Raw genomic sequence first — 15,915 nt, 5'->3', positions numbered from 1 at the left:
AGCCGTTGCCACTCCAGTAGCTGTCCATGGTCAAAACATGGTGCCATTTCTCCCTGCCCTCTGCAAAAGAAGTTGGCATGTAACCTTCAGAAATGGCTACATGCTTTTTAACAGTCAGAAGGAAACAGTGAGACACAAAGCCAATGGACCAGATTTGTAGCCTCACCAAAATGTTGACTCTCTTCCAAAAAATACTTTTAGTCAAGTCCCCATCTGTGGCTTACTTCCTTTTCTACATATTAATAGTTCTTTTTGGAGGCTTTACAAAAAAAAGGAAGCAGAGCTTTGAGTGCTGGGAAGTACCAGGTAGTCCCAGCAAAAAAAGATGCAGCAAACCTCACCATTAAGTTTCCTCGAGAGGTTACAGGGAGACCCAATAGAAGCTAGACCCAAAAGAATTCTGGCACAGTGATTTCTCAAACTGTGAGTGTGCCTCTGGTCTCTCCTGTTATTAACCAAGGTAACAGTAACTTACTTCATCACTCACTGTACTTTAGCCTTGGCCAGGATGACACTTTTAGGCAGAACAGCTTGCCATCCTTCAACACACACTCCATCCTATACCAGTTTATGTTTATGGCAATTAATTGTTGCACTAACTGATCTCAGGTTTCTATCAGGTGTTGGCTTTGGAAGAGAAGGCAGTTCCAGCTGAAGAATCATCCTATAAAATCCTGCAGCAGATACCTGACATAAGTTATACAGAAAGTAACCATGTGCGGTGCCCTTCCTGTTCTGCCTGTTGATGGTAGCATAACTCCACTGCACAAAAATTCTCACGTGATTAGCAACACGGTCACAAGCCTGATGTAAAAGCAATAAAACCCAGTTAAAAGACTGCAAATAAAAGACATTTCAAGTAGCCATAATACTACCAACTAGGGAAGTAGACATCTTGTATGTCAGCATATAGCAATGAGCAAAGCCAGTGAATGTGAACAGAAATATCTATTCTTACCTACCAACCCATTTGCAGAGATCCCAGGCATTACAGCATGAGATATTACAAGCAAACAGGTCAATTCTTAACATGAATCTCATGATACACCAACAGGATGGAATTATTTTCTCCTTTGTCTGTTAAAGAACATCAGTCTCAGTGGGCATCTAGTATGAACACTCAAAATGGACCATGTTTTTTGAGATGGTCTTTCTCAAAACAATCTTCTGAAACTCAGAAGCATTTACTTAAGCATGGGGAGGAAATTCTGTTGAAGTGTGTCTTCTCTCACTCCCACAGTAAGAGCTAGAACCAAAGCAATTAAATAATTCCAAACAGTACAAACAGCTATTACTACTAGTGATTAAAGGCTGTAGTTTGCATACTCCAGTACAGTTTTACTTGCCTCTATCTTATGCAGATCCGCTCTCAGAGGGAAACTAACTAATCAACTGGTATCGGTCACCATTCTCGTCCAGGTGACTGTCAATTTGAAGAATGACATGCTTCCACAAGCAAGTGTTTAATGTCGTTCCTGAAGCCCCAAATTGCTCATTTTAAGCTGAAAATTCTGTTTTGAGGAAAGCATTACTGCTATATGAACATGACTCACGCCATGTTGAAGTAGGGCTTTGTGAAAACTGTCTTGTCTTTTGGACAAGTTCCTCAGTCTCCACTATAAAAAAAACAAAACACATTGTGGTGTCATCTTACGCTAAGTTCAAGCATACCCTAAACACATTTTAAGGAGGTTTCTAATTAAAATATTTAGCATCATTACAACCCAGAAGAACATGTAGCAGGGTTTTTCTAGTGACATGAGACCAAATAACAGCTTTATTTACAACTTAACAATTAATACATTAGTTCAACTTTCATGTCTGCACACAAGGGAGTCTTCACAGCATCAGAGCAGAAAAGCAAGGCCTAGCTATTTTGTACATGTACAGACCGATAAATTGATTGTTTGCAAGTATGTGATTAGGTACAGAAGCGTTACATTTAAACATTTCAACCATTTAAGTCAGTAAGAACAACCACACTATACCTTTAGCAAAATAAACTGAAGTTATCAATGCGTTTGGCTTCGTGCAGATCAGCTGATGATCTTTAGGACTGTGTATAGATGTTAAGACCAAAAGCTAAAGTTGATCCTAAGTTTTGTTCAAAAGATCAGCATTTGTATTGAAGTGTATGTAATGGCTAACCATGTGAAAGACTTTTCCCATACACCCGCACCTTTCAAAACTTTTCAACTTTATCCTTGAAAATGCCTATTGTATATTCCCTCTTCTTTCCCCACGCACAGGGAAAAACTACCATGAAAGTTAGAACAGAATTTTTCACTGCAAATATAGACTCAGGCTATCAAAGTTGTGTGTTCCTAAGGAAAAATTCTCCCCGTATCTAAAGAGAAAAATAAGAAACACAAGAATACAAGCTCAATGTACAGATCTGAAGATGGGCCTCTATCTAATGTAGGTCCATATAAAGCAAAAGAACACAGTGCTTTGCTTCTCAGGAAGCTGCATTTTCCATAAATGCAGCTGCTAGCATGCTTTAAAACACAGTACTAAAAATTCTACACGAAGAAAGCCTTCTAATTCTTTGGAGAATGAATGACAAAAGAACTACACAAGAAAAAGGAAACATGATCTTTAAATTCAATGCACTATACAAATACAAAGTAGTCAAATCCAGATATAAGTCCACCGTTTTCCAGAGAAAGCTGGTTTAAGTTTGATAGCAACCTACAATGTATTTGCCCAAGAGGAGTCCTGTCATGTAAGAACAGACAAGTTTTTGTCAGAAATATTTATTAAACAAAGCTGATACCAATGCACATGTAGTCAAGTTAATACTCCCTAATAAAAAAAAAAAAAAGGCATGTCTGTCAAGACCAAAATTATCTTCGCTTCTGGAAGATGTTGCCACGGCCCATACCACGGCCTCTTCCTCTTGCAGCCACTGAAGAAAGAAAACACCAGGGATGACATGAATTTGACATAACTGCATTTTTATCTCAACAACTGACAAGCAAACCACAAACAACACTCAAAGCCTCTGATTTAGAGGCAAGGAAACAAGGCTATCCTAGGAAGGTTCAGAAAGCGGTATGGCAGCAAAAGCTTTCTGTAAGAAGAACCAGAACTAACGGTTACACAGTCTTGCTACTTAGATCAGATGCAGTGAATATTCACATGCTTTGTGCTCCTTCTGAACTGACGCACAATTTGTATAGCCTAAGAGGTTTACAACCCCACACTCTTCCAAGGTTTTGCAACAGAATTCCATATGTTTCAACAGATGTTACTCCCCTGTGTAACCTTCCTGCATTTGCTAGAGTTAACCAAGGACTTTGTGGCCCATTATTACTCAATCTTGTTATAACTAGATTGTTCCCCTGGGAAAGGTACAAACAAGAGTGAACTAAATAGTGGCTAATAATTAGTTTCCCAGTAGTTTTAAGTACCATCTTAATACATCTGAATTTGTTCTTCTACAAAAGCTTAACAGCACCTGCATCCTTCCCTCACTACTCCAAACAGCCAGTGGCCACAACCACTGGAAGACAGAAGACAAAGATTATATAAAAGCCTCCATTTAACACAACTACTCACTATATCTAAATTACAGTAGCATCAATATTATATATTCAGGTAATTGGACAGTTTCTTGACTCCCACCATAAGATGAAATACACAGAAAACCAGTGTATGAGCCAGTAATCTTTCAGTTTCTTACAGCTTATGTGTCCTCAGCAACAGTTAAGTTTCCAGCTCTTCTACAGCAAAATGGAGGGGGACAACAGATGAACAGACACCACACAGACGATATAAATAAATTGTACCCACCTTGAGCTTTGAGAATAGCTGCTTTTCCTCGCCCAGCCCCAGAACCCTGGTTTTTGTTCTTCATGCTCTTTAGCATAGGAGCGTTCTTCAACATATCTGGTAAAATGAGAAACCGTATCTTGCTACCTCTGATGTACACCTGTTCCAGCTGTGCCACTCGTCCATCTCTGTATGTCACTGTAATGTTGGACATCTGGAAAGAAAGTAAAGATTAGTCAGGGCTCACAGAGGCCTCTAGCACAGTTCTGAATTCCTGTTTCTCTTGCTTACAGAATATACAGCCAGGATTCAAGTACCAAAGCAAACACTTCCCAAGCATAGTGTTTCCTCAACTGGAGTTGTAACACGAGGCATCCAGGACCACTTAAGCATACTCCTATGCCTGCCACTATTCAAGGAGGCCCAGGACTTTCTCTCCAGTTTTCAAGTTAGTTTTATTACCTTTGTTAGTTTTGCTTTCTCGTATTGGATCAGTTGTAATAAAGCTGTTCTAGTCCTAACTAGAAGGAAGCATTTTGATTTCAACAATAACTTGCCTAAAGTCCATCAAAATTAAGCCCTCTTGGGATAACTAAAATAGCATGCATAAAAAAAAGCTTCAAATTTTAAAACCAAGGTTTTTTCATTCTTATGCTCACTGACTTTAAATAAAGAACCCCAGCAGGAAAAATTGTTCACAGAACAGAATCTTAAGAATTCTGATACTATCATCAGGAATGCCCAATCTGACCCAAAAACTGGGAAGAATAAGCTCTGGTCTCTATGGAGCGCTCACTAATCCTGAATCCATTTCATTATGGTAAGACAGCGTATATGTAGCGGTAGTTTCCTTTATTCCAAGACTAAAAAGCAATAGTCTTTTAGTCAAGCTGCCAATAAGCTAGCTACCAGCTTTCCCAGGCACAGATCAGATAGCCTTCCCTCCATCCTTCTGAAGCAGGTATACCTGACAATTCATGTTGTCTTCAGCTTCAATAAGTTTGCCTCGGTAAACTTCTCCAGTATTGGTCTCACATGTCACAATATGGCCTTCAGCCTCATGCAGGACTTTAATTGGCACTCCAATTGACATGGTTGCAGTGCTGTGGCTCTACACCTGAGACAACAAAGAGAACAAAGGATGAGAAAATTGTAGACTAGGTTTTATCTACACAATCTATAATCTTTCCCAGTGTAAAGCACTGACTCTCTTGCCCAAGCACACCATATGCTTTGATAATACATTTTCTCTAGAAAAATGCCCGCGCGAAAAGGAGTCTTAAAAACCCAGCAAAAGTTAAGTCTTTTCCAGGTCTTTTCTGACCTAGGAAATTGTAAACACCAAACAGACCACGCATGCCCCCAGGCGCGCCCATAGCGGCACTGCCAGCCTGCCCGGCTCGCACACCGCAGAACCCAACGGGCTGCACCACGAGGGAGCCCAGCCACTCCACTGGCACACACCGCAGCCCCGGCCACCGGTCCTCCCTCAAGTAAAGGCCGTCCACCTCAGCGCTGCCCCGGGGGCAGGGCAGGGCCGGGCCCGGCCCGCCGCACCCCCCGAGGCCTGCGCAGGCGGCTTCACCCCCTCAGGCCCCGGCGCCCGCACCAGCCCACAGGCCCCAGGGGATGCGGGGCGGACCGGACGCTCCCCCGCAGGGCCCGGAGAAGGCGAAGCACGCTGCCACTCCCAGGGGCGCGCCGGGGCCCCGCGCTCGGGGCCGACCCCCCACCACTCACCGCCCGCCAGCCGCCGCAGCCCGGGCCCGCGCTCTCCCCTAATGGCCTCCTCCAGCTTCCCGCCGTGCACCGCGCGCCGGAACCGGAAGGCGGCTGTGGCAGCAGGACGGGCCCTGCCCTTCCCTTCCCGCCTTCCCGCCCCGGGCGCCTGGGGCCGCGCTGCCGCGGCACCACGGTTCCGCCGCAGTCCTGTCCCGCCGGCCGGGGACAACCCCGTCCCGCCGGCGGCGCCGCCGCGCTCCCTGGGCAGGGCTGGCCACCGGCGCGCCCCGCGCTTCCCCGCCCGCCCCAGGCCGCACCCCAGCCCGCGGCCCCGCGGCCCCCGCCCGCCGCGTCATGCCCCTGCCCACCGCCACGCCCGGCCACCGCCCCACACACCGCGGCGCCAGCGCGGGGCAGGCGCCCCGGGGCCCGGCCACACGCAGCCCCCGCCCCCGGGGCCGGAAGAAGCCAGCGCCGCGCCGAGGGATGTCGGGCCGCCGCGGGCCGGCTCGGCGGGGCCGGCAGTGAGCGGGCGGCAGGCCCCGCCACCGCCATGAAGAGCCCCCGGGAGCCTGGGGAGCCGCCGCCGCCAGGTCAGTGCGCCCCGCCGCGGCAGCGGGGACGGCCCCGGCCGCCTCCCGCCGCCGTTCTCCTCGCGGGCGGCCGGCGGGGCAGAGGCGAGCCCTCCGCTGGGCGCTCCGGGGGGGGAGCCGGGCACGGCCCGGGCAGCGGGCGGCTCTCACGGGCCCCCTGGGAGGTCCTGGGGCCTCCTCCGCGCTCCCGGGGCCGGGAAGGTGCCGGTTGCGCCGGCGGCAGCGCGGTGGCCCCCCGGCAGGCTGGCTGCACCGAGCTGGGGTTCAGTGTTACGTAGAGCCGCGGCACGGGCCGGCTTGTGCCTTACCGCGGGACAGCTGGCAGGCACCGCCGGAGAACTCTGCGTGTGTTGGGAAGCGGGATGGCTGGAAGCTGGACATCCAGGAAAATTAAAGTTACTCCCCTTGGAAGCCTTCCCGTAGAAAACATGTCCCTCTTCAGTTACTCTTGGGACCTGACAGAGACCCTGGGTATTGACAAAAAGGGAACAGGACCATAATGTGCCAAAAAAATGACTACAAGGTAATCTGAGATCCTTGTTTGAGGAGAATCTGGGAACTGGGTTTTCATTTTTGTTTTAGGACACTTAAGAGCACCTTCCTCTAACTAAAAAGACTGAATATAGCAATGGGTATGCCACTCTCCAAAGTCCTAGTTCAACAGTGGCACAACTATGAAAAAATATTTGGAAAGCATCCAGAATATCTATATTGGCTTACCCCTACAGTAGGCTATAGCTTTGTTAAAAATAATATAAGGTTACAAACATTATCTAAAAAGTTATATAAATAATGTTACATCAAAACTAGAGCAGTCCAAATGTCAAATGCGTTTCTAATCCCATCTTAATGTAGTTGACCTTGTGTGAACACAACTTTTCAAAGGTCCTTTCTAGATCAAAGGTGAGGTTATTGAGAAAAGCCCTTTCTAATTAACTTGCCTTGATGGACATTGAAGTAGCGGTAACAGGCACAACTCTTCAAGTCCTTTGAGTGGTTAGGGCATTTCTGAAACTGAAACCACCGCATTGCTGACCCTATAAAAATAAAAACAGAGGCCAGCAGGATGAAATTACTTGTATGCTGGGACTTTTTGGTAGAGATTGTTCTTTTTCCCTCTCCCTTTGTTGAATTATTGAGGGAGTTAATACAACAGACCAACTGGTGCCGTTTGTGAGCTTTGTTAACCTAAAATTACTCACGTAAATTACAATTCCTGAGGAAAAAGACGTCTGTAGAAAAGGCTCAAATGTGTGGGGCTTGTAAGAGATCAATGCCTAGAGATCGTGGTTGTGTCCGTCTTCTCATGGTTTGGTCTAACTCCTTTTGTAGCATAGAAATACATTCAGGTACAAGAGAAAGGATGAATACCTGTGCCTTGCCTGTTGTTTTTTAGGAGGGGATACAGCTTCATAGTTAGGGGCTGGCAGTTATGTCACCCTGGCAAAAAGAATACAATGAAACTTCCAGAGGAATACGGAGTAGACCATAGAGCAGAGGATCCAGGTATGGAACAGTACAGGAGTAAGATATGAAACCAAATGCTTAACTGTACAGAAATAGCAAACCTACATTCCCCTAAGAAAGAAAAAAACACCTGCCAATCAGATAAAGTAAAAAAACGTTCCCAAGTTTCCGCAACTAGAGTGCTGAGGACAAGCTGACTTTTAATGCCGAGGTACGGCAAAAATGTTCCTGTGTGGATCGACATCTGTTGCGTTTTACTCACCATGGGGTGTTTTCACTACAGTTGACTGCATCCAGCTGAAAGTACCAGTCATTCAGCAGCTGTACCACTGGGACTGTGGGCTAGCCTGCTCCAGGATGGTGCTTCAGTAAGTGACTCTTCTGGTTTGAATAGGCGGGAGATCCTGTCCCATGGGGAGGGGTAGCAGGAGGCAATGTCCAGGGAGAAGAGGTGTTTTGAAGCAGCTGTGAGTTTAACTTAGCCTTATGAGAGCACTTATTCTCAGGAACCCTGGGAGAATTGCTGCTGCTTGGGCCTGGCACAGCTCTCCAGCAGGAACAAGGGAAAATATAAACCAAGATGAACTTCAGACCCTTTTGAATAATTGACTGGTTTGACAGAGGCAAAATACCTGATCAGCTGTAAGAACTTTGCAGGATGGCCCGTTTAAGCTGATAAAAAGCTATCCCTCTTTCCTGTGGTTACAATTCAGAACTGATACGTAGCGCAGCAATTCACCCGATTCCTCTCTGTGTTGTCAAGTCACGGGCAGGTATATCCCAGTTTATGAGTATGTACCACCTCTGTCCTGCTGAGCCCCCAGGCTGTGGGATGAGTGCTTTTGTTCCAGGAGTAGTTTCAACTTCAAACGATGCACTGTATTGCCCTTTGGGTTTTTTTGGTTTTGTTTTGGTTTTTCTTTTAACTAGTAGCTGTCCTGCTGAACTCCTCTTTCCTTCCACAGAGGAACATGAGCTTAGGTGCAGGAGAAATACCTATTTAGATGTCCACTTAGTAGATATGAAGCAGAAGATTTTCATTTCTCTCCATCCCTTCTGCCAAGACGTTAGTCCGTGTGCTGGTAATTTCCCATCTTGACTACTGTAACCTCTGCCTCTTTATTCCCTTTACCTCTTTGCCACTCCAGTCTGCCCAAAACTTGGCCTCCAAGATTAATCTTCTCACCCTGCTGATCTGACCTTGTTTGGCCTGCATCCTCAATTCCAGTCCTTTCCCCCCGCCCCCTCCATTTACTTCCATTTGTTTTCTGACTTCCTGAACTTTCTGTAACCACCTCTCTGCACCCCTTTGCCATCTGTCCCAAGCTTCCTCCTGACTTCATCTCCCCTTTATTGTCTTTTGCGCCATCAGTGCCCAAGACAAGCCTCCTTTGAATATTTACCAACTTCCTTTACATTTTCTCCTTCTGAAATCCATCTCTTGCGTGAAGCAAGTTTTAGTCTTTTAACACTTCTGTGTTTGCTCTAATATGCTTGTACATTTAGACTGTAAGCCCTTCAGGACAGAGTTCTATACTTGCTCAGTATAGCTTGCCTGTTGTACAGCACCTGTACACTTCTAGCACTATAAAACAGTGAAGATACCCATACAGTTCCAATTTTAAAAAAAGTCAGCAATAAATCCAGTTAAATATGCCCTACTCCCTTCCCTTCCCTTCAATTTGTGGCTCCTTTGTGGGTTGGGGTTTTGTTTTGGTTTTTTTTTTTTGTTGTTGTTATTTCTTAGCCAAGCCCATCATTTCAGTTTTAATGCCCTGTGATGTGGAGGCTTGGGCTACAGCATGCATTTTGCTTCCCCTAAGATCTCTGCTTCCCTTCCCCTGCCTTTCCTGATACCATAGGTACCTGAATCATTTGGACAACGATGAATTTCAGAAAGCCATCCAGGAACTCCAGTTAACAAAGAGTATCTGGACTATTGACCTGGCCTACCTAATGCGGCACTTCGGTGTTAAGCATAAATTTTGCACCCAGACGCTTGGAGTGGACAAGGGCTACAAAAATCAGGTTAGTATTCTTAGCTATTGGGAGGCAGCAGACAGTTTTAAAAGCCCTGCATGTCATGCTATAAAAGCCCTGCTGTGTTACTGACAGTTAGCCACAGTTCCTGTAAATAAGGTTTGCCTGTTGCCAAAACTGGCAGAAATCCGTTCCAAAGGTGAGGCTAGACACAATCCCACATATCTTACATATCTCTGATGCCATAATATGAATTTTTTAAAAAGTTTTCACGTAGTGCTGTTGAAAGGTTCCAGCCTATTTGACAGCCTCAGAGACTGAAGCCCTCTACCTACAGAACAGGTTCAGCCTGGGCAGCAGCAGTGCTAGCTTCCACGCTTTGCCCACCACTGTGCCTCAGCCCTGACCTGGAAGAACCACCTCTAGAGGTGAGAGGGGAACTCAGCCCCCGTGTCCAGTGAGAGCCTGGCCTCTTCATGACTGCCAACAAGGGGGCCCATGAGGGCCTGCAGTAGTGGTGGCGCTTCTAATGCAAGCTCCTGCGCAGTACAAACCAGACAGGCTTCTTTCATGGAGGCAGCTGAATAGCCACCGGATAGAAATTACAGCAGTAACTGACAGGAGTGAATTTAAACTTATAAATGAGAGCTGGCACTCTTATCCTGTTACCAGTGAACTAAGGGAGAGATCTCTTATCCCATAGTCAGATCTCCAAGTTACGCAGGCCCTTGCTAGCAAGGATGGTAAATGGTGGATTACCTAAGGTAAACATCATTCCAGTTCGTAACTTCTGTTATCTCCACAGTCCTTTTACAGGAAGCACTTTGACACAGAAGAGAATCGAGTGAATCAGCTCTTTGCACAAGCCAAAGCCTGCAAGGTGTTGGTGGAGAAGTGGTAAGCATATTGTTTTCTTTCCTTTCTCTTTGGAGATTCTGTGGGCCCCATGCTTTTCTTGGACTCACCAAGCTAAACTGGTGAAAGAGACTGAAATCAAGCCCTGAGCCTTTTTTGTGAATTACAGTCTTTCTACTGTATTTGTGTCAAAAAAAAAAAAAATGGACATCAAGAGTTAATAATGAAATTCGAGGAAAAATAATCACGACACAGAATAAGTGATTTGACAATGCTGACAGGAGTCGACTTACGTTTTGAATTTGATTTTCCATTAAAATTAGCCAGTAGGGCGTGCCTACAGCACTCTTAATTGGCCATTGTTGGAATTAAGGAGAGTGCTACATGGGCACACAACCCATTGTTCCCAAACCTATGCAAACATTATAGCTCTCTGTTCCTAGACAGACACGCAAAGAAAAAGCTACCATACAAGCTTTTGCCAAGGGGAGCATGAAATAAGGAACCTCCATGAAAGAACCACAACCCCAGGAGAAGGGGGAAAACTGCAGAATTGTTTCACAACTGACAGTGATATTACACAATGGGAAATAACTAAGCATCCATGTTCAGCTTGAGTTGCATCCCTTTTGTAGTGAAGCTTGATTTGGATCTCTGTTGTCAAAGTGGGGTAAATGATTAGGAGTAAGGAATGAAACTAGGGTACCAGGCAGCCACAACAGCATTTGAATGCTGCAATGCAGCTTTCATTTAGCAGAATCATTAAGTGTCCTTCTTAACATACAGGGAGTCCCTATGGCACCATCTGTTTAACTAGAGCTGTGACAGGACAGAAGGGACAGTCAGTCCATCTTGCTTTAGCAGTCTTAAAATTGTGGCCTTGATCAAGGCAGGGACAGAGGGCGTTATCTACCCGTGCAGTACTGAGGCTGGGGCATCAAAGAGGAGAAGCAACGCTGGAAAAGATTAAAAAGCACCTGAGGTGCACACAGCCAGGACATCTGGAATGTACCCAAGGGATGAGTTTCTAATGCATATGGAATACACCATCTGCCTCAGTAAAGGACAGCTTTTAACAGATGAGATTATAGGTTATGTTTGGTTAATCTTATTCTCTGTAGGAGGTACTACAGAAATAAAGCCTCAAGAGCATCAGGTAGTCCAAAACTGCAACTGGGAGAAACGTACTCCTGTGTGACAGAAGCAAATTTGGTTAGTGATTATACAATCTTTAACCATTCAGTCAATAAAGATTTGGTACTTCAGAGATAAGCTTTTCTAAGAGCAGGGGTTTTCTAAGAACACTTCACTTCTGATTTTCCCACAACAGAAGTATCTCAAGTTACTGAGTGAGTTGCCAGCTCCTTTAATACTATTCTCCGGGGCATCTAATACATTCCAAGGTTAGTTATATTACTGCAGAATCTAGAGATGTTGCTCTGCACTTTCAGCAGCAGCAATGAAATCAAAAGGCCTTGAATGACAGAGGTTTTGTCAGGCTTTGTCTGTAGCAAAACTTGCGGGGTTTAACAGCAAAAAGCTGTACCTGTGGTATAAAAATAACTATGCCAGCTGCACGTCATAAGTACTGTCCCACATCACACACTTCATTGTGTACCAGTCTCTTTCCCAAACTTGTTAATAAGCATGTCTGGGTTTCGGGGTTTTTTTTGCAGCACAGTAACTGTTCAAGACATCCAAAACCATCTGTCCCAAGGTCACATAGCCATCGTCCTAGTGAATGCAGTCCTGCTGTTGTGTGATCTTTGCTCAAGTCCTGTCAAATACTGCTGCTTCCTTCCCATTGGACAGAAGTGCTTCTGCAGGAATCCCGATTATCAGGGCCATTTCATTGTGTTATGTGGCTACAACAAAGCCTCAGGGAGTATTTACTACAACAACCCTGCCTATGCTGACCGTGAGTAGCCTGGTTCCTTTTGGGTGGATTCTCAGCCACTGCATTACTAACATGTCTGTAACAGAGCCACAGCTGGACTTCCCCTAATAGTGTGCATGTATTTCTAGCATCACTAACCAATTTGTCAGAAGGGGTTTTGCCACGTTAATTAAATCAGTGCTGCATTTTTTGCTGTGATTTACTGGAGGCATCAAGATAGTCATTCTAGCAAACTTGCTTGGCTTTCACATGGGTTAGCGTGAGATGCTGAATTGTTCCTGTGTGGAGAGTATAACAGGATGGCAAATTTGGTACCTATTTACAGCATTACTTCCGTGAGCACTGCCTTTGACATGAAGAGATCTACCTGAGTAAAGCTGTAACCCTAAGCTGACAGGTCCAGTCCATATACTACTTACTTTTCTTTGTAGAGGCCGCTAGACCCAGTATAAGAGCTTTCCACAGGCAAAATCTTCTGAATTTTTACTAACAGTTTGTTCCTCTTTAACAGGAACATGCTGCACCAGCATTAGTAACTTTGAGGAAGCCAGGACAAGTTATGGCACTGATGAAGATATTCTTTTCATCTACGCAGACAGCTGACATCCACACCTGATACTTCTGGTCCTTTCCTGTGCAGTCTGCATGGCAGCTGGCTGCTTGTCTCAGGACTCCCCCTGCAGAGACCTTGCTCCTGAAATGCAGTGGGATCTTAAACAAGGGAGGCTTTATAGACATTGATAGGACTATATTGCAGTGCTGTCTTTACCTTTTTTTTCCTGATGATGTATCTGATTTTGCAATGTATGTCTTAGTTTTTTGGGTTTTATTTTCCCCTCATTTTCAACGTTGCACATTTGACAGCAGTTTTAAAATACAGGCCCAGAGTCTGTTCACTTTGAGCTTATTTTCAAATTAAACACATGAAAAAAAAGCACTTAGTAACACATGCATAGGTTTAGGTAGACAAAACCAGGGAGAAAAAAATACAGTAAATACCTGTTTCTCTCTTTCTGTCAAAGCATCAAGGGCTGATCTTCATCCTAAATCTAGGGATTAGAGGTTCAGCAGGGTATCATGGAAGGAAAATAATACTAACCTAAACCACTTTTAAATAACAAAAAATGCCTTGCTGGCTCATCAGTATTGTCTGCATTGTAGGATGAAATACATTTACTCAAGGAAACTTCCCTTGTACCAAATTCACCTTACACAGATTTAGCATTTATGCCACTGCACTGAATTTTGAATTGCAGTTATTGGTATTGTTCCCCTCTACTACAAGCTTGACTTCTTTTGGCTAAATCCCCTAGGATGACTGCTCAGAGCTCTGCATTGCCCCAGAAGTTTTAAGTGACTATACTTTATTTGTACCTGGAAGTCTTTTATTGCTCTTTGCAAAAACCTCTGAACATCATGCCACCCACATGTGCCATTTCCTGCAGAATTCATTCTAAATATAAATTTTAAACTTACTAAGCAAGTACAGAAAATGATCGTCCACCCTCATGGTATACATTCTGTATGTAAACTGTGAATATCTGACAGCATATACTGGATTGCAACTAAAATGCTGAATCATAATTTGAGCCAAATTTTCCTATGGGTATTAGTTCAGTGACCTTCCTTCTAAGAAGAGCTGAAATCAATTGAGAGGGAATACAAGTAAAAAGACAGGAACTCAGCTTTTCTAGCTCTTCTACCATAGCTGTATTTGGATTAAGTTGGAGTTACTGTATTCAGACATTATCAAGTGAAATTGTTAGCAGCTTATTCATCATCCTTTCATGTATTACCTGGGTTTAATCACTTTGCTGATGAGTACTGCAAAGTGTAAGAAATAGCCACCCAGTTCAGATTCATCCATCGCAGCTTCCTACAAGTCTTCATCTCCAGTCCTGCCTATGCTGAAGTGGGTAGAAACATTAATATTGATGTAAAGCTAGCAAAATTCTAGTTTGCTCCTAAGACTGAGATCCCACACCTTTGGCATGGTTTTAGGAAAAGAACTGTTCAAGTTCTGGAACTGCATGGAATAACAGTAAAAGGACATTGTTATTTAGTGGTGGAAATAATAAATAGGAATCTACTTTCAGCTTGGTAAAAAATTTTTCTAAGGGAAAACTTACCAGCTGTTGACTTACAGAAAAGTGTCTGGAAGTGGAATCAAGAGCGCTACTTTGTACAAAGGCTAAAAATGGTAACAGACATTTAAAATGGAATAGCCTTTAAAAAGTTCTGAACAAAAAGTATGTGACAAGACATTTTCACTGAATCAAAATTTCCTTATCAGTGGTGAAGGTGGAATACATTCTGGTACTTACACTTGCAAAATGAGTAAAAATTGGGATGTGGTTTGTGAGCAGTGGAACCAGTACATTAGTGCCACCAGCAGAATCCCAGAAAAAAAAATACAAAACATATTGCAGGTAGTGCCTTCCAACTCCTCCAAAGTAAATCACCAGAAGGCTACTGATCTGATAATTTTTATGTCCAAGTCCAAATTCATGATGTTTGATTTAGAGAGATTGTATTAGTTATGTTACTAATTAACAGGTATGTAAACTACAGGTTGATGGAGTACTTCATTAACCCATGCATTTTCAGGTAGGTAGTTTTTCAACACCATTAAACTTCACGGGATTTATTTTAGAGCAGGCCTGGCTAGCTAAATAAAACCAGTTCTTACAGAAGGCTTGTAATTGATATTTAGCCTCTTACTATCTCAGTTATGGGAATGCAAATCTTCAGCTTTTACATAAAACATGAACTTAAGGGCATGCTAAGTGTTCTGAAGTGCAGAGATAGATGTAACAATATTGACTGTTAAATGTTTGGTACGCAGTGTTTAACAACTTGAACAAAACTGAAAGATAAAAAACAAAGCTGTTTAAGCCAATACAGACAACGGGAGAGCTCCACCATCTCACCAGGATCTCTTATAGCTGCCAAATGGAAGATAGCTGTGAGAGATGAAAGGAAGAAGCAAAAGCCAAGTGAAAAGACTTGAGTATTTATATGACATAAATTCAGATTAAAAAGCTTACTGCAGAACATCTGCATTTTCTGAAACTTTGTTTCCCATTACAAGATTGTCTATCAAAATACTTATAAAAATGTTTTGTCACTGTTTCCTTCATGATGTCAATAGCAAAGGAAGGGGTATTTTACATGCAGGGATTTTATACATAAATATATTTTTATTTGTAATTAAGCCATTCTCAATAAAGGTTTAAAGTCACAGATAACCCTGTAACATAACGTAGCAAGTGCATTTATTAACTAGATTATTAAAAATGTTGGAAAATCTTTAGAGGATGTGTTACATACTCCACTGAAAATGGCACCACTGAAATTGTAATTTGGAAAAAAAATTAAAAATAGTTCAAATATTTATTTCAGCTATAAATTCATAGTTGGTAGGCTGTAAATTGTATTCATTCTGCACTTACTGAACACCTGCATCATACAAATGCATCTGCATCACCTGATGCACTGCATCACCTGAATCATACAAAACAAAATTTCAATATAAACTAATAGCTGAGAATAGCAAATGTATTGTTGTTATCCATATTCAACCGCTGTTTTGTATAATCCACAAACACTGAGTATCCCACCCAGAAT

The 15,915-nt window shown here is 43.7% G+C and overlaps 2 protein-coding genes and 1 long non-coding RNA gene across 4 annotated transcripts; 1 reads left to right on the top strand and 2 right to left on the bottom strand.

Moving 5' to 3' along the window:
* Positions 1-1,745: 1,745 nt before the first annotated feature.
* On the bottom strand, positions 1,746-5,626 carry SNRPD3 (small nuclear ribonucleoprotein D3 polypeptide). The gene is made up of 4 exons (XM_037411512.1): positions 5,515-5,626; positions 4,742-4,891; positions 3,796-3,988; positions 1,746-2,908 (listed from the first exon to the last, which is right to left on the bottom strand). The coding sequence occupies exons 2-4, from the start codon at positions 4,865-4,867 to the stop codon at positions 2,847-2,849; spliced, it is 381 nt and encodes a 126-aa protein (XP_037267409.1). The 5' UTR covers positions 4,868-4,891; positions 5,515-5,626; the 3' UTR covers positions 1,746-2,846.
* A 271-nt stretch (positions 5,627-5,897) lies between these two features.
* On the top strand, positions 5,898-15,624 carry GUCD1 (guanylyl cyclase domain containing 1). Of its 2 annotated transcripts, XM_037411303.1 has the most exons (7): positions 5,986-6,089; positions 7,486-7,595; positions 7,840-7,924; positions 9,419-9,584; positions 10,342-10,433; positions 12,068-12,309; positions 12,800-15,624. In XM_037411303.1, exons 2-7 carry the CDS (start codon positions 7,547-7,549, stop codon positions 12,889-12,891), a joined length of 726 nt encoding a protein of 241 aa, XP_037267200.1. In that variant the 5' UTR covers positions 5,986-6,089; positions 7,486-7,546; the 3' UTR covers positions 12,892-15,624. The 2 variants fall into 2 exon arrangements, with proteins under 2 accessions (XP_037267290.1, XP_037267200.1); XM_037411393.1 differs by lacking the exon at positions 7,486-7,595 and having other exon boundaries at positions 5,898-6,089.
* On the bottom strand, positions 6,781-7,906 carry LOC119159061. Its single transcript, XR_005108024.1, has 2 exons — positions 7,819-7,906; positions 6,781-7,126 (listed from the first exon to the last, which is right to left on the bottom strand). It is a non-coding gene; the product is annotated as an uncharacterized LOC119159061 (long non-coding RNA).
* Positions 15,625-15,915: the final 291 nt, after the last annotated feature.

The sequence above is a fragment of the Falco rusticolus genome, chromosome 1 (genome assembly GCF_015220075.1).
Source record: "Falco rusticolus isolate bFalRus1 chromosome 1, bFalRus1.pri, whole genome shotgun sequence".
NCBI lineage: Eukaryota > Metazoa > Chordata > Aves > Falconiformes > Falconidae > Falco > Falco rusticolus.
Note: the sequence above shows the minus strand (reverse complement) of the source record. Positions and strands in the feature narration are given on the sequence as shown.